This window comes from Plectropomus leopardus, chromosome 4, assembly GCF_008729295.1.
Source record: "Plectropomus leopardus isolate mb chromosome 4, YSFRI_Pleo_2.0, whole genome shotgun sequence".
NCBI lineage: Eukaryota > Metazoa > Chordata > Actinopteri > Perciformes > Serranidae > Plectropomus > Plectropomus leopardus.
In genome coordinates, this window is record NC_056466.1 from 20,033,569 (window position 1) to 20,056,031 (window position 22,463).

The following is a 22,463-nucleotide window of genomic DNA, read 5'->3' on the forward strand; positions in this document are numbered from 1 at the left end:
CTAATTGACTGCAGCTTCATATTTAACATCCACACACGACATAAATGTGATATCCATCCATGGGGTTAATTTTAATTTTAATAAAAACAAAGAAAGTGGGATTGCAAACCATCCAACAAAAGTTTTAAATTTTCACAACATAACAGACACATTGTCTGTCTGTTGGTTTGCATCTCCTATTGTTCGTCTGTGAGTGGTGTTTTGTTTTGCTCTTCTTTGCTCCTCTATAGGTCTGATCAACTGTCAGTCATATCCTGCCAAGAACTCATGTAATTCCTCTTATGTGACTTTCAGTAAGACAAAATGTACTGTCAAACTATGGCTCCAAAATCCTCCCACCCATTTTTTTATTTTCCATATCAAAAGTATTTTCCCATAAAAAAAAATACTTTAACTTAGCACTTTTAAAACAGGTGCATGATGCTTAATGTGTACATATTGTTTCTCTTCATTGACTCTGCATGGATTGTTGTTGCAGTATACATTACAGTATAACAGTGCATAGTGGTTTTATTTTTCTGGTTGTTTTCTGTTGTCAGCATGACGAACTGCTGACGTGCTTTTCTTAAAGCCATAAACAGGCTACAGGGTAGCTCCTGGTGTTCAGACATGTTTGAGCCATAGTGAGATTTAAGGTAACACTGCTCCTGACATTCATAAGCAGTGTGTACAAGAAGAGGGGTTTCAGTCGTACATACCAAGAAATGATCTGACATCTGAATGCAGCAGAGGACAAGACGAGACATGGAAACTCTCTGCTCTTACTCTATATGCACTCAAACTCATCAGGGCATATTTCCCTTTGCTGTTAATTTCTTGTGTGCACAAGAGCAACGCAACATCCACATAAAGTGGACACACATATTGTGCATATACTGGGCTATACATACACAGGGGGAGTTCTGGTCTCCATCAGCTGCTGCTGTTATCCCAAGGCTCTTCACTTTAGTGTGAGGGGACACCATGATCAACATGCACACACACGCAAAGCTTGTCAAATTTAAGCCTCAACATAAAGCAGAGCAACCACAGTTTGAACACAAAGATCAACAACAGGGAGAAAGTATTCAACTACAGCAGACAGATAAAAAGATGTGGCTGTGTTCTGAGATCTCAGCGTAAATCAGAAATGATGGTCAAATCTATAAAAATCAGTTCTGATAATACAGGATTATCTATTGAAGTGCTGACTTTAAAGTAAGGGCTTTGATGTTGTTTACATTCATACTAGGTGAACGCAAAAAAAGTTCCCCAATACAAGGCTGCAGTACAGGAACGAAACTATACGCTTTCCTACAAAAAGTAATGCACCCAAATTTATACATACACATGTTATCATTAGTAATAATTAGTAATTTGTGCATAACCCACATATTTTAGAAGGCAGCAATCATGCAACCAATGCAATGATGGGAGGAAGGAAGGAAGTGGTCCCAAGCGGTCTGTGAGGATGTATGTTGGGGCTTTAGATCGGTCACAAAACACAGGACTTTCACTGGGAGACGGGTGTTCAGAACTGTGTGAACTTGAAGTCATTTTAAGGTACGGCCAATGCTTCTTTTCCTAAACCAAACCTTTAATTTCCTAAACCTAACCTCCGTAACTTTACATTAATTATGTTACTTTGTGTAATGGACACAACATCATTCATGGGGCACTAAATTGTAGGATAACATACTAACTGTTGACTATGCATTTTCACAGAAAATTACACAAACCGTTCTATGAGGATGCATTTTTCACTGTGAAAAAGCACCAATAAAAGCTTCTAGACACCGCCGGACATGTTTCAGCAGGAACATGATATGACATTTGCGACATCTGCAACAAAGTTTGCACATTTCCCCAACATTAGCATGTAGCTTAATTTAGCAGTGTAGGATATATAATGTAAACACTTGCAGTAGTGTATGAGGAGCAGATGACCTGAAAAAGAAATCCAGGATGGCAGGAAGCTGTGTATTTTTTTTTTTATATATGTTTACCTCATTATTAAAACTTTGGCCCTGTTTATCATATTATATTGATCCAGCTTTTTCTCTATCAAGACTGATTTAGGTACCTCATTGCAAATTGGATACCAGTGCTCTTTCTCTGTCTATCAAAATATAACACACTGAGAGAAACTTACTGGGAGCACTTTTATGTGAGTTACGTTACTGGTAGGGGGAAACATCCCTGTAATAACATTGACAAAAAATGTATTTAATGGGTGGATGGATGAATGAATGGATAGAAGGATAGATGGGTGGGTGGATTGATGGATGTAAGTATTGAGATAAGCAGATGTGCCAAAAAATGCTAGATGAAAAAAAAAATTAGGCAGCAAAGTGTAAAGTTGACGCTCCCGTTATTTATTAGAAATCCATCTATAATACATTTTAAGTTAGGCTGATATAGACCCAGCCTGCCGTGGGACTTCCTAAAATACACTGAGCCCCTCTCCTCTTCTCTCTTCATGTGCAAACATTCAGGTCCTATTTTTGTATTCCACACACATAAACTACTATGTTTGAATGTAATATACATGCTATTAAAAATTAAATTTATTACATTTTCTGTCTAATACTATGTACATATTACAATGTTGTCGCATGCATCTCTCCCTCTCTTTCTCTCTTTCTTCCCTATGTATCATTTTGTCATCAAGTGTAATTTTATTCTATTGCACTATCCTGGAAAGGATGGACAGTTTATCTTCTACCATTTTTTTTACCCCATTAAAGGGGTTTTTGGGGGGAGTTTTTCCCTAGTTGCTGTGAGGGCCAAGGACAGAGGGGGGCTGGACACACGAGCAAGTGGGTCAGTGAAGCAGACACAGACACCAACAACACACAAACAGACAACTTAACAGGCACCATATTGGAGAGACTATGGATTTTCTGGAAACCAGATGTGTGTCTGTGTTTGTGTGTTTATGTGTTTGTGTGTGTATGAATGAAGACTGTTTTTTTTTTCTTTTTTCTTTTTTGGTGTACATGTGTGGTTAAACGTGTGCGTGTTTATGATTAGTCTGTCATTAACTCAGTAATGGTGAAGAATGCAATAACATGCCTTTTGCAGAAACAAGCCTCCTACACTGCACTGACACACACACGCACGCACGCACGCACGCACGCACGCACGCACGCACGCACGCACGCACGCACGCACGCACCAAACCAGGGTTCAGATCCCCCACAGATGATTTGCCCCAGGAGTCTGTCATTACAGTCCTTTACCTCTTTGACTCTTTCTCCAGCTAACTATCGCTTTCTACTTCTTTTCTCGAATGTCTCTCTCAAACATCTGACACCACTCCGCAGAGACTAAACCAGGAGAATGATAAAAAGAGGGAGATGAAAACCAGAGAGGAGAGGAGAAGGAGTGCAGAGGGAAGAATAGGATGGAAGGACCATATGTTTTCTTTCCTCCCAGTTCAGCTGGCTCTGATCAAAGAAACACACTGGATTGTCTCTCCTGCTGTCTGATGGGCGCACGCACGCACGCACGCACACACACACACACACACACACACACACACACACACACACGTCTGTGCATACAATACATACACACGTGCATTTACTTAGCTGAATTTTCAATGTAAGTGATAGAGGAGAAGAAGCTCGCAGACAGACAGACATGCTCCTTATCTCCTTCTAGGAATCTGTGGTGTTGAAATTACACATCAACTCAAGTCCCAACATAGCGGTCGTAATCTCGACTCCTCTTGATCCAAACGAACAACGAAGAGCTTCATTCCAACAAAGTCACTCTTAGTCTCAAACACAGATCAAAGACTGCATCAATATTTGTCAGTCGCGGGGCTCCAACTCTTCTCGGACAGCTACATATTGCTTTTTGTGGCTGTGTGCTCTATTATTGTTGGATATTGCATCATACACTGACTTTGATTTTGGAGAACAAAGAGTGAGCTAGTTTTTAAACATAAGACAAATTTATAGCACACAGTCTTACAATGCCAAAAGGAAAAGTGCAATATTTCATTTGCAGAAAAACTCCCAATAACTTAAAAGTTCAGTGTATCAGTGGTATTTTAATTATGTGCTTTTTTTGTACTTTTTCTGTGTACCGTATGGAATATTATAAAGGCTAGTCCACATGCGCACAGGTATTTTTGTAGACTGGGTTTTTCCCTCCTTCATTCTCAAAAAAATCCTGTCAAAGCAAGTACTGTTTTAAAAAACCCTCCATCCAATTGACAATTAAAAAACACAATGAAAGCGCTGCCAAGAGCATGCCAAACCAACAGGCAGCGATACAACCCGAACCCTAAAATCACACAAAGAAAAAGAAGAACAAAAAGAAGAGGAAACAAGACTTTGACCAATCAGAAGCTTGGAGAGAAATATTACTGAACGGCTACCTGAAGCAATAACCGCTGTGGCTCATCCTGACACGTCTGTTACTCTCTATAGTGAAAGAGTGGCTGTTCATTTATGTGTAAATGTTTACAAAGGCATGCTAACAAGTTTAGAATCAGCACTATTTTGACCACATCCACCGTTGCACAAAATCGTGCCTCATTTGTGACCCCTCACACAAAGGAGAAAATAGCACGCACTCTTGACGTTACAGAACCATGTTTTGTTTTCCCTGTCGACACATCAACAGAGTTTCTGAATATCTTCACCTTTTTTTAGGGAGCTAAAAAGGCAAAAACGCATAGAAAGGATACATTTTTAAATATACCAGTTTTGGTGCAGACTGTGCCTAAGTTGGAAGTCAAGCCTGCGTCAAATTGGCTTTACTTAATGAAAGAAAATGATTTATGGAGCAACACATCACTTCCTGTGTCAAAGCCAAGTTTATAATATGCAGTAATGGCTGAAACATCTGGGCAAGAAAAAGCAAATCATATGCTGCAAAGACACATGATAAAATATATATTTAAAAACGCTTTGCAAAAAAACCCCAAAGCAGTGCAGTGAAGAACATTTAATGATTACATGAAACAATCAGCATTACTAGTGATGAAATAACTGTTACTGGACACCATACCAGAGAAACAAGCAGCTACAAACCCATCCTGGTTAAATGGCTTCATTCTTACATCACTACATGATATTTTTGAAGCCAACTGCAGGTCAGTGGCTGCCCCTGCAAAACAAAGTAAAAAAACTTCCCAGTGTCTGTCAATTAGATCTGTCTCATTAATTATTAGTTCACAATCACCACAACTATGATTTAACAGCTTTTGTACATATTCAAGTCTCATATTTATGCAGACAGTGTTAAATGTGGCTCTAATTATTCTATTCCCACTGCAGAATCTTTTTTTGTTTTGCTTTAAGCAAATGAGGATGGCTCTCTAATTGGACTGGGGAAGGCTAAACAGAGACATTACATCAGAGTCAACTGTATTTTCTGTAAAATAGGAAAAATCTGACTTCAATTACAGCGGGGCACAATGTAGGAAAAAGTTTGATAAATGGCACAAAGAAGTATCAAAACAAGGCTGTGGGTCTACCGCCAAACATTTCATGGCAACACATCCAATAGATGAGGAGTTGAGACATGTTACTTAAAACCACAAATAAAACCCTGATGGTGGCACTGACGGACAAGTTGGGGAATCACTTAGTTCACAGTGAAAATTCACCAACATATGTTTTTGGGGGGTTTTTTTGCATTTAATGGGGAAGATCGCAATCAGCACTTGTATTCACTTGCATTTATCAGCTCCAGATCTGATCGGCAGTAATGGAAATATGACACCCAGGTGGACTCTGATATTATTGCCCCTTTTATAGCGCAATGCAACGACACACCATCATAAAATACCGTTCGTCTCATGGATGTATTAAGAAAACCTGGATGCAGCATGGGGGCAGGGGGCAGGGCGCACTCCTATGAGAGTTGTTAGGTGGCGCATGAAGCCAAATTACCACAAAGATACAGTTTTTTTTTCAAAAATTGAAAAAAAAACTGTATCTTTGTGGTAATTTGGTGGAAATATGTACATGATTCATCCTCTGGGGATCATGAATGTCTGTAGAAAATGCCATGGCAATCCATCCAAACGTTTTTCAGTCTGGACCAAAGTGTAGGAATTAAAGACATCCAGATCCCCATTTCCCCTACAGATAAGCTCACAGATAGCTCTAACATTATTTACATGTCAAAGATGGAGAATAACAAAATGTTCTCCACAGCTGAATGCCACATTTTCCATCCAAACACATTTGGCACCATAAAATTACACACTCTAAAAAAAAAAAAAGCAACCAAACTGCACCACTGCCCACAAACTGTTGCAGCCCAAATCTCTAGCCATGTTTGTGTTATCAGTTTGATTCCTGTTTTGTCTACTCTGAGGAACGCATTCACTCCATACCACCCTAACTGACCTGAAAACCTAGTTTAAACAATTCTGCTCACACTGTCAGTTACAAGGACTACTCTCATCTATCACTGCACAAAATATTTCCAAATCCATCATCCGAGCAGGCACGTTGTGGTAAGCTGAGGGAAGCAGTATCCCCGTCGGCTACAGAACAACCTGACAAGACCATCAAACACAGACAGTCATCTGACTGTTGTTTTTTGTCTTTTACCATCATTTTGTTCTTCCTTGAATACACATGGAAAATAAACAGACACCATCTCTTTTGTTTCCCATGATGTTCCTGGACACGTGAATTGACACATTGATGAGTGATGAGTTCAATTATTGAGCAATATCAATAATCTGACTTATTGTTTAGGTTTTTCATGTCTCTGTTTCATCTTATTCTCTTTTGACAGAGTTGCCATGTCAGATTCTGCTCTTGTTGTTTTCTTTTAGTTATACATATCAGCTGGCTTGGGAGGAAATATAACAGAAACTCTAGACAGCTGTAACGTGGCTGTAACAAAGATAAATATCGTTAGTTGTAAAACAGTAAAAGGGCTAAATCCTCTAAAAACATATGCACCATACACACGCTGCGGCTATATAATTGTCCATGTTTGCAGATGAATCTGGTTATCCATGGTTTCTGGTTCTGGATTGACTTAACTGTAGTTTTGGGGTTTTTTGCTTCTGTTGTTTTACGAACTAAATCTACCGCAGACTATGTTAATTAATTGATGTCATTGGTGACATCAGCGATTGTGTGTCCCGAAACGGGCTTCAAACTCTGATAGATTCCATCTCTCGCATCACTGGGGGCATGCATCATGGTTTATTTACATAGCTTGAACCTGATGAGGGCAAAAACACTGGTATTTTAATAAAGTTGTTCTACATACTGCAAGTGTTTCTGGAGTTTCTATGCCTTTGATTCATCTCCCTTTTGTGTTTTAAACTTTGTTTAAAATGACTAATAAAAAATCTACCATCTACCTTCTTCATGCATCCTGGAAGTGGGTGAAGTTGCTCCAGAAAACCCTTTTCCTGATTCTCCAATATTCTCCAACTCTCAGCTGCACTCACCATGGAAGTACAACACCACACCAATGGATAACTGATGAAGGCCACAAGCCGCAACGTGTTGGTCTTTTAATAAAGTCGTTCTAAATACTACAGGTGTGGTTGGAGTTTCTGCGCTACATGTTGATCTCAGCCACATGGCTGCATCGTCGCATCTCCCAAACACAAGCAGCATTGTTCTGCAGCCAACTCTGCATGGCATTTAGCAGTGATCCAGATTGTTTATTCTCCTTGTGGAGCAGGATGAGCAGAAACGGGACAGCACGTCATATTCCCACCATTGTATCAGTCCTTATTGATCATAAAGCAAACACCTCCTTCCCCTCTCTCACCAGAGTCCTCTGCTGGCTCCTGATATCCTGTTGGAAGCTGAGGCCAGAGGTCATCCAGTTTATCATCTAACACTTCGCTGGAGCGATGGCTAGCAGGATGCTAGTTCACAGAAAGATCCAGTTGTGATTATGACAAAGGATGGCACTAAAGGGAACATGGCCATTCCATAGTGTGTTATGCTGTGCTCACACGACTAGCAACACAGCAACAAGCAACAATGCATTTTCAATGGAGGCCAGTGACATGAACCCAAGTAGTAGCTCTTTGTTAATTAAGACAGACTTTATTATTTATGACTCCTCGAGGGGAAATTCAATCTTTTCCCTCTGTCATTTACATGTTACAGACATAGGTCCAAAATACACACATGCACAGACAGCACCTATACACATGCATTAAGTGGCGAGATGTCAGAGTGGGGGGTTGCCAATGATCAGGCACCCTGTGCAGTTGGGGGTTTGGTGCCTTGGCTTAAGAGATGAGGACTTGAACTGACGATCCTCCGGTTCCCGAGCCAAGTACCTAAGCTGCCACAACTGGCATAGCTAACTGATGCTGAAGCTTTTTGTGCATTGCTGAGCACACAGGGATGCAATGCAAAGGTGGTGCAATGTGAGCACAGCTATAAAAGGACAGATATTTTTTGACTTAATACAATCTTTAAATGACATTTTAAAGGTGCTTTGCAGCAAGTAACAGGCACACACAAGCTTTTGACGATGTCACAAAGCAAAGAGCGCTTGAACAACACTTCATCGCAACTAAACAAAAATGTAGCTGGTCAAACTGGGTGTTATTACATGGACTGGTTATAATCATATTCAGAATATGATGTTTACATGAGCATGAGAAATCAGTCAAATAATATTCCCCATATGCACCCAGATTTCTTTCAGAGTATTCCATCAAGCATATTCTGGTTTCTCATAAACGGAAGATGATGTTTACATGCTCAAACACATAGACTGTATACTCCAAAAACCCTACAATAAACACGTTCTTCATGTCCATGTAACCGCACTCACTGATGCTCCTATAGTATGAACACAGCATTAGAATACTGACAGTTGCTAATTAGCACTAAACAACTTTAGTACAGCTGAGGCTGATGTGAGTGTTATTAGATTTGCAGAACTTTGAAGAAACATAAATGTCAAAACAAAAGTTTCATGCCAATCCATTCAATAGTGGCAGACCAACTGCTAGACACCGGCATCCCTAAAGGCAAGCCGCTAGCGTGCCTGACAATATCTCAAAAAGATGATTTCCACTCTGAATCACATGTGGTAGAAAACCACTACTGTTGTGCCTCTGGCTTCATACAGTGATGTCACAGCAGATGTTTCCCATCATCTGTCAAATCAACACCTGCTGTAACATCACTGAGAGGGGTGTGGCCACAAGAGCACCATTTTGTAAATGTTCAACCTATGCAGATCCATGCAACAACCCATCTTTACCCTTTGGTCTTTTAATATTGTACCAGGGTTAAAATTAAAAGTTAAGTTGTCATTCTTGATGACATACAATGAAATATAAGCAGCGCACGCTGTAAAGGTGAAACGGGTATCTCCTTGTTAGAAACACATGTCTACCTGGCTGAGAGCCTTACCGGACGGAGTGCTTAAATCAAGTCTGATTTTCTCATCACACCTAGTGCCAATGTTACTTTTTTAGTCTGCTATTGAAAAACTATTTTCTGTATGAACACTTTGAACAAGATATAAATTGTGCCCAATACAAACATATTTCCAAAGGAGACTGGGGTTCTGAGTTTATCTCAACTACTGGAGTTTTGTAAGCAGTTAGCTCAGAGTGTACAGAGAGGTTTCAAATGAAACAAAATCTGATTTAGCTGCATTACATTGGCAGCCAGATGATTTGACTGAATACTTTCAAAGTAATAAATAGCTAGAGTCAGGCTTATAGTACTTGAACGTCCAAGTCAGAGAGTGATCCAGGTAAGAGCATGAAACACCTTAGGCCACACCGTGACATGCTTGACCGTAACTTGACCACATTGCTCGGAAAACTAACATCATAATTCACACTCAAGCTGCTGACAGCCAGGTGTGTGATCGCAATTGACAGTAAGCAAAAAATCAAGAGAGAAATAATGGAAGACAGCTTAATTGTGGTTGTTAGGACCGAGTTTGTCCAATAGCTAAGAGAGAAACATGAGAGCAAAAACAAAGTATGCATTATACTGCATGTATATGTGTTGAAGCAAGTTTGTTTTGCTATGTATCTGTGTTTCTCTTCACCTGGAGGTCTACTAGTAAAATTCCTGTTTACAAGGACGCGTTCTCTGACTGCCTGTGAGATGCTACAGGGTTCACACCTTGACCTAGTTTGACCCAAGATGACCCTAAAGGTCAAGAGGTCACATTATTTCACTTCAGTAATGACCTTCACAGACAAAGTGAGGTTTCACCCAGAATGTGTTTAAGTTGCAACATGATATAGCGTGATAACTATACTACAAAAATGCCCAACAGCTTCTGTCTTGACTTTGTATATTTTTCTTAATATATTATTAACACACGATCAAACAAACTATAATAAAGTAGCTTGCATTCAGGTTGTCTTTTAATCTTTAGTACAAAGCCAGATCGCTGGGAATTCTTTCAAAGCTGCCTTTACATAACATAAATGCTTTTCAGCTTTTTCTCAGCACGTGGAGGCAACATGGTGGAGTCTTTGCCAAGTCACCTGCTCACTGACTGTTTCACAGCAAATCGCTGTCGTAATCCTGAATAAAGCGGGTCGATGCTGACTTGCATAAAAAAACAGCCATTAAATGAGGAAAACAGCAGAGGTAATGGGTGTATGATGTTTAAAAGACTTTTGTGTGGTTTTCTCTGTGCAGGCTGAAAACTGTCGATGTTGTAAGAGCACATGAGGAAATGATATGTGGCTGACTAAACATCGTCAACTTGAACAACATTTAGCAGCTGATCTGGAACTTTTGCTGATATCACATTATCTTGATCAGCAGATCTCATCTTGAGTTGAGCTCACATTGTCAACTGTCTGTGAGATCAAGAATGAACTTTTAAAGAAGCAGTATTCAGTTTTTTTTTTAAGTTTTAAATTTTGGGGGAGAAAAAAAGCATATTTTCTTGCCAAGAGCTCAACTTCCCAAGCTGCCTTGCAACCTCCAAGACTCCAGGAAATGACTTCCCCCGGCCAAAATAAAGGCAATGTCCGAAATTCCATATTAACATACTGAATGGTGAAACAACATGTGAGATTTTTAGTATGCATGAAACCAATAGTGAATTGCATACTATTTTGGGTGAAATATTACATTATGCAAACAATGCAGTAGAGGAAAAGGTTCATAACAGAAGACTAAGACAGATCTGTAACATCAATAACGCTTCACTTTAGGTGTTAGTATGTAAGAAATGTGCAACGGAAAGGAGACGTAGTAATTACACCTCAGTGCATCAGAAAAAATACATACCAATGTTTATTTATACACATGTATTTTTACCAAGAATACACATTTATCCAAGCAAGTGTTGTCTCCAATTTGGCATTTGAATGGATAAAACAAATAATCACATTAACTAGAAAGCTTTAGAGTGCTGATAAGAGGATTTTGTTAACCTTTAGACAGAGCCAGGCTCGCTGTTTGCCCATGTTTTAAGTCACTGTGCCAAGCAAAGCTAACCAGCTTCTGGTTCAAGCTTTACTGTACAGTCATGAGAGGGGTATCAATTTGCTCATTTAACTCTTGGCAAGAAAGCAGTAAGCGCATTTCCACAAACAGACTTTTCTCTTAATCTACCATCGAGGAGAAGTCCTCTAAGTGCTCCAGTAAAAAGTGAAATTTTAACCACCTACACTTCCATTACAACTTGCAAACTCCATCTGCTGATGTAGTATACATGAAAACTCCAGGAAAAGCGATTCAATGGACCTTTAGCTTAAAATATTATGTCAACTACTGTGTCCAAGGTGAAAAGTAAACTTAAAAGCTCAAAACTACATGAAACGTTCTGGTCTTGAAACTTGACTCAAACTGCATTGTTACCTTGTAAGGGACTACTTTGAGATTTTCTGTAGGTTTTATGTTCTCATCTGTAAGGGACTACTTTGAGATTTTCTGTAGGTTTTATGTTCTCATCTGTAAGGGACTACTTTGAGATTTTCTGTAGGTTTTATGTTCTCATCGTCTTACATTAGAGGATAAAACAGCATTCATAAAGACAGTCATAAAATGTTCTTCTTAAACACACGGATGCACACTTATCCTAATAACCATCAATGACACCAGGCTCTTAAAGCTCCAGAAGAACAAAGTCTTCCTCGAGTGCCTCCAGTGCAGCTCTGGGGGATGTAACCAAGAGTCCTCGGCACAGTTCAGCACAGTTCAGCGCAGCTCACTTTGATTTGCCTCAGTCTGTTCCCCATTACCCAGCTGTACAGGTTAAATATCCTGTATGCTGCTGTATGAGAACATGGACTGATGCAAGTATGGAAGAACAAGTCTAGACATATAGACCAATGCCTTTTCGACTGTCTAGCAAATGTGCACTGGGCTCGAGGAGCCCAGAAATATGGTGGTTCAGTTCAATAAGCTTTATGTCTGCATGACCTGGCACGACAAAATCATCTGTCAAAAAGCCAATTTTTCTGAAGTTAAGTGGAAAATGACTGGGAGAAAAAAATTTGAGAGGGAGGGTGGGCTGGGGTGTTGGGGACTGACCTACCACTGACAAATCATGTTCACATCAACAGTCCTGATTTTTTAAAATACGCAAACAGTGAGTGAGTTTGCTGGAAAATATTTAAATGATGTTAGGAAAGAGTTAAGGATGACATTTAAACTCTTATGAGCTCACAGGGGTCTGGAGGGCAGGTGGTGACAAATGATGACAACTAATGCGACACAGAGAAAAAGAAGAGAGAAAAAAAGACAAGGAGGGAGAAAGCACTGGCAAATTAAACTTGAACTTTTTACAGGCTAAAACGCAGTTTGGCATTAGAACTGAGCGAGCTAATTATTTGCACACAGATATTTCAGCCTACCTGCCCTTGAGGTGTGGAACACCGACACGAGCAGCAACAGCAGCCATGTCTCGCGCACTGGACTCCATCGATCCATCATATTGCATTTGAAGCTATCGATACGGCGGCCAGTAATCCCCTCGTGGCTCCCGTGCGCTCCGCGAGACACCTGAAGTCAGAGAAACTTTTGGCTCTGCGCGCGAGAGCTTTAACAGCCTTGGAACTGCTGCCTCGCGCCCGTGCGTCTCAGCGCGCGCTTCACCAGCTGGCAATTAAGAGCGCGCGTGCATAGAGGCTGATTTAATTGATGAAAAATGACCTTTAGCAGCGCGTAAACTCCTGTCTTTGATGTTTTTCTTCTTGGTGGACGGATGAAAAAGGGAGACCAGCGGGGGGGAAAAAAGCTCTTAATCTCGGGAGGTCTTTCCTTCTTCACCCGCAGAGAACTTTCCTCACTTTCTCTCCCCTCCTCCCCCCTTTCCTTTCCTCTCTCCCTCTCTCCTCCGGGGTGACCCCTCCCTCCCTGGAGACTCCTGGTTGGGGCTCGTGGGGCAGAAACATAATTACTGCGCGTGTCATTATCGGCATCGTTATTGTCTGAGTGATTTAAGGGACTATGTGCTGTCTCTATTTCTGTAGCTCTCCCGCGCACGAGCACGTATTAGCACGCACGCACCGACATATAGCTAAACATTATAACGTTGTCACGCACATATGCTCAAGCACATGTGCAATAAGTTTCAATGTTTGAAAATAAAGTTGCCAGCAAAGTCTCTCTCTCTATAGGACCAAATACAAAACAAGCAGCATGAACAATGAAAGCTCGTGCCACATTTAATTTTATGCACTCTCTCTGCAGACACACACACACACACACACACACACACACACACACACACACACACACACACACACACACACAAAGCATGCTAGGACAGGACAAAGGTGCTGCCCAACTAATAAAAATATGCTGCTGCAGATTCCAAATTCCAGTGCCTGTCTGTCTTTGCCCACCCCAAACTCTCTTCAAACACACATAGGCCATATTCTTCCTATATATAGGCACAATAAAAAGCAGAATGTGCTTCCTGCCCTCCACTTTGAGGGTTTATCATTCTTTATCTCTAATGTGGACAAGTCAAAAAAACTAGCAGCTCTTTGGGAGGTATCAGAAATATTTTAGGTGTTTATGGGCAAAAGTTTATAGGGGGAAAAGACTGACAGGATCTGAGCTCAGTACATGCACACACATGCATAGATGCACATGAATACCTATATGAGCCTCAGGTCTCCTCTGTCCTGCTTCAGCTCAGCCGGTATTGTCTAAGAAAACATGTTTTTATTTAGATCATTTGCAAGTTGAAATATGACTTAGACTTGAAAGGGATAGCATAAGCAGGTGACTAAAACCAAATATATCAAATACAAATGTATTTATATAGCACGGTAGCATATTTTATACATTCAAATGTAAAAAAAAATCTATATAATATTGAAGCAGATGAAGATGTTAAAACATTTGTTTTAATCTAAATAAATCAAGTTAAACAAATGCATGTCTTAATGACAAAAACAAACTAAACTAAAGTTGAAAGAAAATTTGCCAAAAAATAGCGTAATCAATAAATTGTTATTGTGTACTGATAACTGACATATTAAGAAATGTGCACATGAAGAAGAGCGCTGGATTGAAGGTGCATGTTTTGAGTACACTCATGTTAGTGATAGGGAATGATTATTGTTCTTCTTGGCACCATCTTGCAGCAGCATTTTGTATAAAAAATAGCAAAAAGCAAAAGTGCTTTCTAGCAGACACACAAATGTCTCTGTAGATATACTGGGGAAGAATATATGGACAAGATAATGACATTATAGTATATTGTATGCATATTCTTCAGTTGGTAGATCATTTTATGTTTAAAAATAAAGATATTGTAAACTTAACACACGATGATCATTAGAAGTTGATGTTGTGGTGACAGTGGTGTTTTGGTAACAGCTGTAAATTGCTTGAACACAGGCACACATACATACTGACTTTTTTTTGGGGGGGGGGCAAGTAGACTCCAGGCATATTTCATAATGCCCTTCCACCTGCTTCAAGAAGGCTGTGTTAAAATGATGAGTGGCAGCTATGATCTTAAGTTCAAGTGTTTGTGCAAAAGACAGATAGATAGTTTGTGTGTGTGTTCAAGTATTCTACTGGACTTAATTATACCTTTTCTAACACTCACTCTGCATCTTCTTCAGGCATCCTCTTGTATAATGGAGACAGATTTGCACTGGCTGTGAATAACAGTAGTCATTTCAGTCATGGTGCTACAGTGGACTTATTTGAACAATAAATCATATTGACCACTGGGGGGCACCACTCCTCTTTACCTTGCAGAGGCTGACTACATATCAGTATGTGATTTCAACTTTTTCAATTTGTTCTTCACACTTCTGATCAACCCGCCAGTAAAAGTCAGAGGGTCTATCAAGTTTAAACTAATAAATGTCTATTATCATGGACTACAATAAAGAAGTTACGGGGCAACCATCCGTGCACCGGTTAGATAATCCCTGTGTAGTTGCGCTCTGTCCATGTGACTGTGTGTGTGTCACTCTTATCCTCTTAACAGTGGCTCTCACCTCAGCTCGTCCAGCAGAGCGGCTGGCGTTCAGTGTGACAGCAGAGCAGACAGGCAGTGGAGCCATGGCGAGTCCCGGGCAGAAAGTGGTGCTGATCACCGGCTGCTCCTCCGGTATCGGCCTGAGGATGGCCGTGATGCTGGCCAAGGACGAACAGAAGCGCTACCACGGTAAGTGCACTGTCTGTGTCCGCGTGCGTGAGTGTGCGAGAGAGAGAGAGAAAGAGAGAGAACATTTAATTGAAATTTCAGTTTGTTTGGCATGACATGTAAGAAGGCTATACTTGTGTTACCAAGAATAGCTAAATACAAGAAAAATACTTTCATAATAAAGAAATGATGGAATGACACAACAGCTGCTACTAATAGTAACAGCTTTATTTGCAAATGTTACACAATGTGTTAAACCCTTCATAAACATAATACCATCATCACCACTTCTCCTGCACTGTTTACACATAAGATGCTTACATCATGAGTGAAGTGCACATAAGAGTGTTACATGGTAGTCCACATGATTATGCAGATTAAAGCCTCTGTTTCTGTGCATCTCAGTCATAGCGGGGGGGGTCTGAAGCTGACTGAGATGTTGTTTTCAGTGTTTTAAATTAAAAAATACAATAAACTCTGAACCACATGAGAGTAAAGGAGGATTCAATTTAGGCGCAACCAAGAATCAATAACAGGACTGTCTGATTCTAGTAAATGAACCAGAATAAACTCATAAATAGACACAATGCAGCAAATTCAAAACTGTGGTTACAAACTTCACTACTGAGCCCTGAAAGGGAATCTCCACTGCCTACAGTATTTCCTGTCCTTACAGAGAGGTCAGAGGTCACACTCTACTTTCTGTGGAGCAGATGCAGTGATAATGATTTACGGATGTCATAGTAGAGACAACATACCTGTTAAATATTTGGGCTGCCACAAATCTGTGTATCGTGTAATATTTTATTTTTGCTTTATAGTTTTTACGCTTTCAAGAATTTGAAGAAAAAATATAGAATTTAGACGTCCAATTGACATACAATCACTTTCAAGATATCATTTTTACAGGAAAAGTTTCCTTCCTACATGCATCATAATCGAGAAAAGTGTGCCTTATAACTCTGTATCACTTCTTTCATCAACAAAGTGAGTCTGGGAGGTTTTCTATTTCGAGAGAATTTGCAGAGATAAGGGATGTTTGTAACTACTAATTTTACTGACGTTTAAAAAGAAGTTTATGCTAAGACTAGTTCAATTATCTACAAGAAAGAAAACGCTCAGAAACAGTTTAAATTTAGCAAAGTTTAATAAGGTTAAACATTTTATAAAAAAAAAAAACACTGCATATATTCTATGAACCATTTAAAATTGTTCATCACATTTTTCAATTTCCAAATTGTAAATTAAATGCTGCCAAAATATGCAACACATTACACTGCGCATGATGAACATTGCACATTATACTACAAAACATTACTAAACAAATAATTAAATAAAAGTAAAAAATTATTGAAAAAGAAAAAATATATATATTTTGGAAAATAAATCTTTAGAAAATGTGCCTGTAGACACAACACCAGTTCCCCAAATTTTGGGGAACTGGTGTGTAAAACGTAATTACAAACAGAATGCAATAATTTGCAAATTCATCTTATTTTTAATTAATTACAGTGCCCAAACAAGACATTTAGTGTTCAAACTAATGAACTTTAGAATTTTGGGTTTTTTTTGTAAATATGCACTTATTCTGAATTTGAGTCCTGCAACATGTTTAAAAAAATAATTTTTCTCTCATGCCTACCGTGAACAAAGAATACAAATACATCAAACACTGTTGATTAATTCTAGTAAACAGGGACCAGGTCTAACAGCGAAACTACATCAAAACACCTGTCGCGAATTGTATTACTCTGTAAAATGACGTTTTGATATAGTTTTGCTGTAAAACCTCGTCTCCGTTTACAGTGTTTGCCGTCTTTGGATTCTCTGTTCACTGTGCAAGAAAAACAACATTTTCTTTACAAATTCAAGGTAACAAGGCATGAATAATTGAAATATAAATGGTCATTTTGTGAAGTATTCCTTTAAGAACAGCTCACTCAGCCTCCCTGCTGCCACACATATTTATGTCTCTGATCCCAACTTAACCTTTGAGTCACTCTCAGGATAGCACAGGTAACGCCAGACAATAATTAAAGCCCTACTACAGCCTTGCTTAGGAAGGCTAATTTTGGCTCGCTGAGCTCCATTGTGGATGAAAGGCTGGTAAGGGCTATTTCTGGAGGAGGCAGGTGACGTGAGCATCACAGCAAGATGCTAATGCTGATATGTAAACTGGCTGTTGTAACAGGTCTGTGTATGAGCACAGTGTGTCTATATTAGGGCTACTTAAGGTTATCTCCTCTACAGTGATATTATATTTAGCACTAGCTTTTCCATTGTTGTGTTATATCAGTTATTTGGAAAGCGAATTCAGGGGGAAAAAAACAGCCCATGGGTTCAGTCAGGAAAGGGATGTATGTGAAGACAGTTTCCTTTGTGTGTGTGTGTGTGTGTGTGTGTGTGTGCTCTACTCTCCATTCTCACCTATCATCTATCATGTCTCTAACAATATTTTTGTTGCATCACCTTCTCAGTTCTTCATGACCTTTGCTCCTTTCTTTCCGTTCACTCCTATGACAGGAAACATACACAAACACAGCATCACTCAGCACAGACATTGTTTCCTAAAACTGAAAATACACACATACGCACACTGACAGAACATGCATTGCTGCTACACAAGAGCTTGAAGACACATGAAGACACTGAGGTCGAATCAGCATACCATGACGTTGGTGTTTATGTGTGTATCTTGCGTGAGTCTACATGCAGCCTGAGCCAATGAACTCCGCTTGACTTTTCAGATATTGCCTTTTTGTAACCTCATTTACCTGGGCAGGTTGCCTAATCACATGCCTATTTACAGCCACAGCCTGAAGGCACAGAGCTGTGGGAGTGTTACATCCATTCACAAACTCACACTTGGAAGCTGCCCATGAAAATTAAATGAGCATAATTTATTCACGGGGATATTGGCAAACAGTGATGATGAAAAGACGAATGCCTCCACAGGGGTCAAAGAGGTATGACAAGGATCTAAGTGGGAGTGAAACATTTAAATAATTTGTGGTTTAAAGTCAGTGTGGAGCTGCTGCTCTTTTCATTAAAGCTGCCAGTGGAAAAAAAGTTGTGAATTTGTGGTTTATCTCTATATTTTTAGCCCTTCACAACTGTTGATTCTTCTAAATGAGTATTGATCGACTACTGCGCTGGAAAGGAAACTGCTTACATCTCTGCATCCTAAAACAAAGATAACACAACAGTTTGACTGTGTGCCCTGGGCTAACGATCATGGAATATGTTGATTAATTGTCAAACTAATTTTATCTTAGATTATATGAAGAGGTGTACAAATATTACTAATCAGTGGGATGCTTATTAGCTCACCTGGTAGAGTGGATGCCCAGTGTACAGGGGCTATGTGCTCGCCGCAGTGGCTGTGGATTCGACTCCAAACTGCGTGCCTTTGCTGCATGTCATCCCTTCTCTTTCTCCCTTTCATGCTTGAGTGGTCCTATCATTATGAAGGCAAAAGCTACAAAAAAATCAAATATTATTAATCAGTTTAGTAGGATCTTTGAGTTAAAGATATGAGTATAAGAGACTGTGGGGCTCTAGTTCTCTTTTAACTTGTATTCAAATCCATTTACATGTCTGATTAGTATAGCAAGACATTTTTTCAAAAGCTAATACAATACATAACATTTGAACGTCCTTCTTTTCCACCTGTTTACAGTCATTGCAACGATGCGTGATCTGAAACGTAAAGATAAGCTGGTGGAAGCAGCTGGAGATGCGTATGGGAAAACTCTTTCCCTGGCTGTACTGGACGTCTGCAACGATGAGTCTGTCAAACAGTGTATTAATGGCATCAAAGATCGGCACGTGGATGTTCTCAGTAAGTAAAATGCATCCTCATCATGTTGCACCATGCACTGCTACACTGTTCCAAAATGATGCTGATTGTTCATTTTCTTCATCGTCCTCTTTTTTTGTTTCCTTCCTCTTCTCCTGACCAGTCAATAACGCAGGCATCGGCCTCGTGGGTCCGATAGAGAGCATCCCCATCGACGAGATGAAGAAAGTGTTTGAGACTAATTTCTTTGGGGTGATCCGCATGATCAAAGAGGTGATGCCTGATATGAAGAAAAGGAAGGGAGGACACATCATCGTGGTCAGCAGTGTGATGGGACTGCAAGGTTAGTAGACAGGATGAGTGTTGGGAGAGGAGGCGGGCTGGGGCATTTTTCACAGTACAGGGAGACATGACAGGTTTGCGGGCCTCAGTTTGATGTATGTATGTGCTGATGATGGATGAATGGGAGAGTTGGTGGATGACTGAGGAAGTACTAATTTATGTCTTTACAAAATGGGATGTGTCTTCAAAACAGTGACTAGGAGGCGCAGGTTTACTAGACTGTTCACGCTGTCTGAAAGTGAAATTTGTGCTTTTGCTGTGTGCCTACAGGTGTAGTGTTTAATGACGTGTATGCAGCTTCCAAGTTTGCTATGGAGGGCTTCTGTGAGAGTTTGGCAGTACAGCTTTTGAAGTTTAATGTCACGTAAGTACCACTGATACTACTTTGATCACATAGTGATGTAGGAATGAGTCCTTAAACATGTGTCAGCAATTTTATTATGCATCGGTGCATTTTAGCACTTATGGTTCCTCTATCTTGTAAATAAATATGTAAGTAAATACAAAACGTGAATTTGAAAGCCTTTATGTGTCTTTAAAGAAGTTGTTGCAAACAAGTGACTAAATGATAGAACAGAACATCATAATGCCACACAGCTTTACAGCCTTGTCGTGGTGGTGACATTAAGTCATGTGACTGTGGTGTAGTTTGTGTATAGCCAAACATTACCTTTTTTATTTAAACCAATGGCATTTATGTTTTACATTTTAACAGCATAAAAGTGGTGTTCGTTTGAAGATTTTCTAGCAGAACAAAACATTAAATATTGTTTGCCACATATCGTATTTTTTGCAATAATCCAAAATCCAAGAGGAAAATCTCATTGGGATTTGTTGAGGGAATGAAGGGTGATGTTAATTTCTGTGTTGGCCTAAGAAAAAAAAACATCATCTATGCACCACTCTATTAACTAACAAAACAAAGACATAGATGCATAGCATTAGAGTGCTAAGATTTACTAGTTAGCACTAAACAGAAAAGTATTGATGATGCTGAGGGTAACTGTATTAGTTTTTCATGCATGTGGTCAGAAATTTAATTTTGACTTGACAACAGCACAGGATGAAACGTTATTGGTAGATTTTTCTCTAGCTGCAACCTACAAAATGTTTGGTATTTTGATTTGGGAAATTATTAAAAATTTTAAATCTTTTACCATACTCTACAGCCTTCATATATTCTTTGAAGCACTGCTAAATTTTCGCAGGCTGCCACAACGAAAGTTACACAAACCCATCGATAGATTGGATTCTAGTCTGGTCAGTGTGGTCAGCATAAAACAAAAATAACAATCAAAGTGGTACAATGTCAAGTTCATTGCAATGGTCTTACAAGAAAAAAAAGTTTTTCTTTTTTTTTTTAATTTTGGCAGCCTACACTCAAATGTTAATGGGGTTAATTCATTGTTGTTGATTACTATTCTGTTGCACTATTAATGAGTAAATTATTTCAGCCATAGTGTTAACCATTTGACAAAGAGCTCTTCCTTTATCTAACAATGTTCTGTTGATGAGGTCGAGTCTTCTGATGTTCCCTCTCTGTCTTGCGTCTCTCCTCAGATTGTCACTGATTGAGCCGGGCCCCGTGCACACAGAATTTGAGGCAAAGATGATTCAGGATGTGAGGCAGAAGGAGTATCCTGGAGCTGATCCTGACACGGTGCATTACTTCAAAAACGTCTATCTTCCTTCTTCTGTTGACATCTTTGAGACACTGGGACAAACGCCTGACGACATTGCCAGAGTAAGTTCACAGGCAGCCTGTGACTCAGTCTCACTGTGCCTCATCTGTCTGTCTGTCTGCCTCACTGACCTGTCGCTCAAATCTTGTGTCCATCTTCTCACTCTCTGCAGTGCACCAAGAAAGTGATTGAAGCGAGCAGCCCGCGTTTCCGTAATCTGACCAACCCCTTATACACGCCGATCGTAGCGTTGAAATATGCTGATGAAACTGGAGGCCTGTCTGTCCATGCCTTCTACCACATGCTCTTTAACCTGGGCTCTCTAATGCACATCAGCATGACTGCCATGAAGTACCTCACCTGTGGCTGTCTGAGGAGCAGGACTGTCTCCCCAAACTAGAAATATGCATCTTGTACACAACTGTGAACAACAGACTGCAGTAAGGACCATGCACTACCTCGGCTAAGGTTGTCAGAGGAAGAAACAAGTACATGCATATGTAAACAGTTTCAGAGAGTTTATATTTTTGTGACCTGCCATGTTTACCTCTATTTATAGTATATGCAGTCTGTTTTGCAATGAATAGCGCCCCCTGTATTCTTTTTCTGTATAAGATTGTAGTTTGTGGATGTCTAGATGCCACATCTGAGTCCAGTTGAGTTGAGATATTACAACAGTTTAAAAAAATGTTTTGGCCTGCCCAGAGTGCCAAATAAATAGGGTTTGCACTTACAAGACAGCATACTGTAGCCTGATTTCAATATTTTAGCCACAGTCCCAAACAAATTCACATTTCAGACTGTTGTAAACTCTAATTGGTTCAGTAAGATAGGCCTATTTCACCTTGTTTACTTGCAGCTTATGTATTTGCATCTATGAACATATTTTTCAAATTCTGTCAATATACTGGAGCAATTATTTTGACATTAAAATCTGACATTTATACCTTTCAGGAGTTATTTTAGTGCTTTTAATAGTTTTGAGCTAACATTGTTGCATACATATTCCTTGTGCTGATGGTAAAGTAGCGATATGCATGCAAGTTACATCAGAAAATACTTTTTCTGTGTCATCTCTCTCAGGTGAC

At 39.7% G+C, this 22,463-nt stretch overlaps 2 protein-coding genes across 2 annotated transcripts in view; one reads left to right on the forward strand and one right to left on the reverse strand.

The window, feature by feature from the left end:
* LOC121941639 (collagen alpha-1(XI) chain-like) overlaps positions 1-15,469 on the reverse strand; it is a 54,167-nt gene extending 38,698 nt beyond the window's left edge. The window contains 2 exon segments of the mRNA XM_042484465.1: positions 7,750-7,849; positions 15,404-15,469. Coding sequence (XP_042340399.1) covers positions 7,750-7,849; positions 15,404-15,469 — 166 coding nt within the window.
* LOC121942307 (retinol dehydrogenase 8-like) lies at positions 15,410-21,775 on the forward strand. Its single transcript, XM_042485479.1, has 6 exons — positions 15,410-15,573; positions 19,232-19,393; positions 19,515-19,694; positions 19,964-20,057; positions 21,254-21,437; positions 21,548-21,775. The coding sequence occupies exons 1-6, from the start codon at positions 15,468-15,470 to the stop codon at positions 21,773-21,775; spliced, it is 954 nt and encodes a 317-aa protein (XP_042341413.1). The 5' UTR covers positions 15,410-15,467.
* Positions 21,776-22,463: the final 688 nt, after the last annotated feature.

Coding starts and splice junctions, on each gene's coding strand:
- LOC121942307 (XM_042485479.1), top strand. CDS start 15,468: ATGGCGAGTCCCGGGCAGAAAGTGGTGCTGATCACCGGCTGCTCCTCC. Junction 19,695..19,963: donor CAGTGTGATGGGACTGCAAG/GTTAGTAGACAG, acceptor GTGTGCCTACAG/GTGTAGTGTTTAATGACGTG. Junction 21,438..21,547: donor CGCCTGACGACATTGCCAGA/GTAAGTTCACAG, acceptor CACTCTCTGCAG/TGCACCAAGAAAGTGATTGA.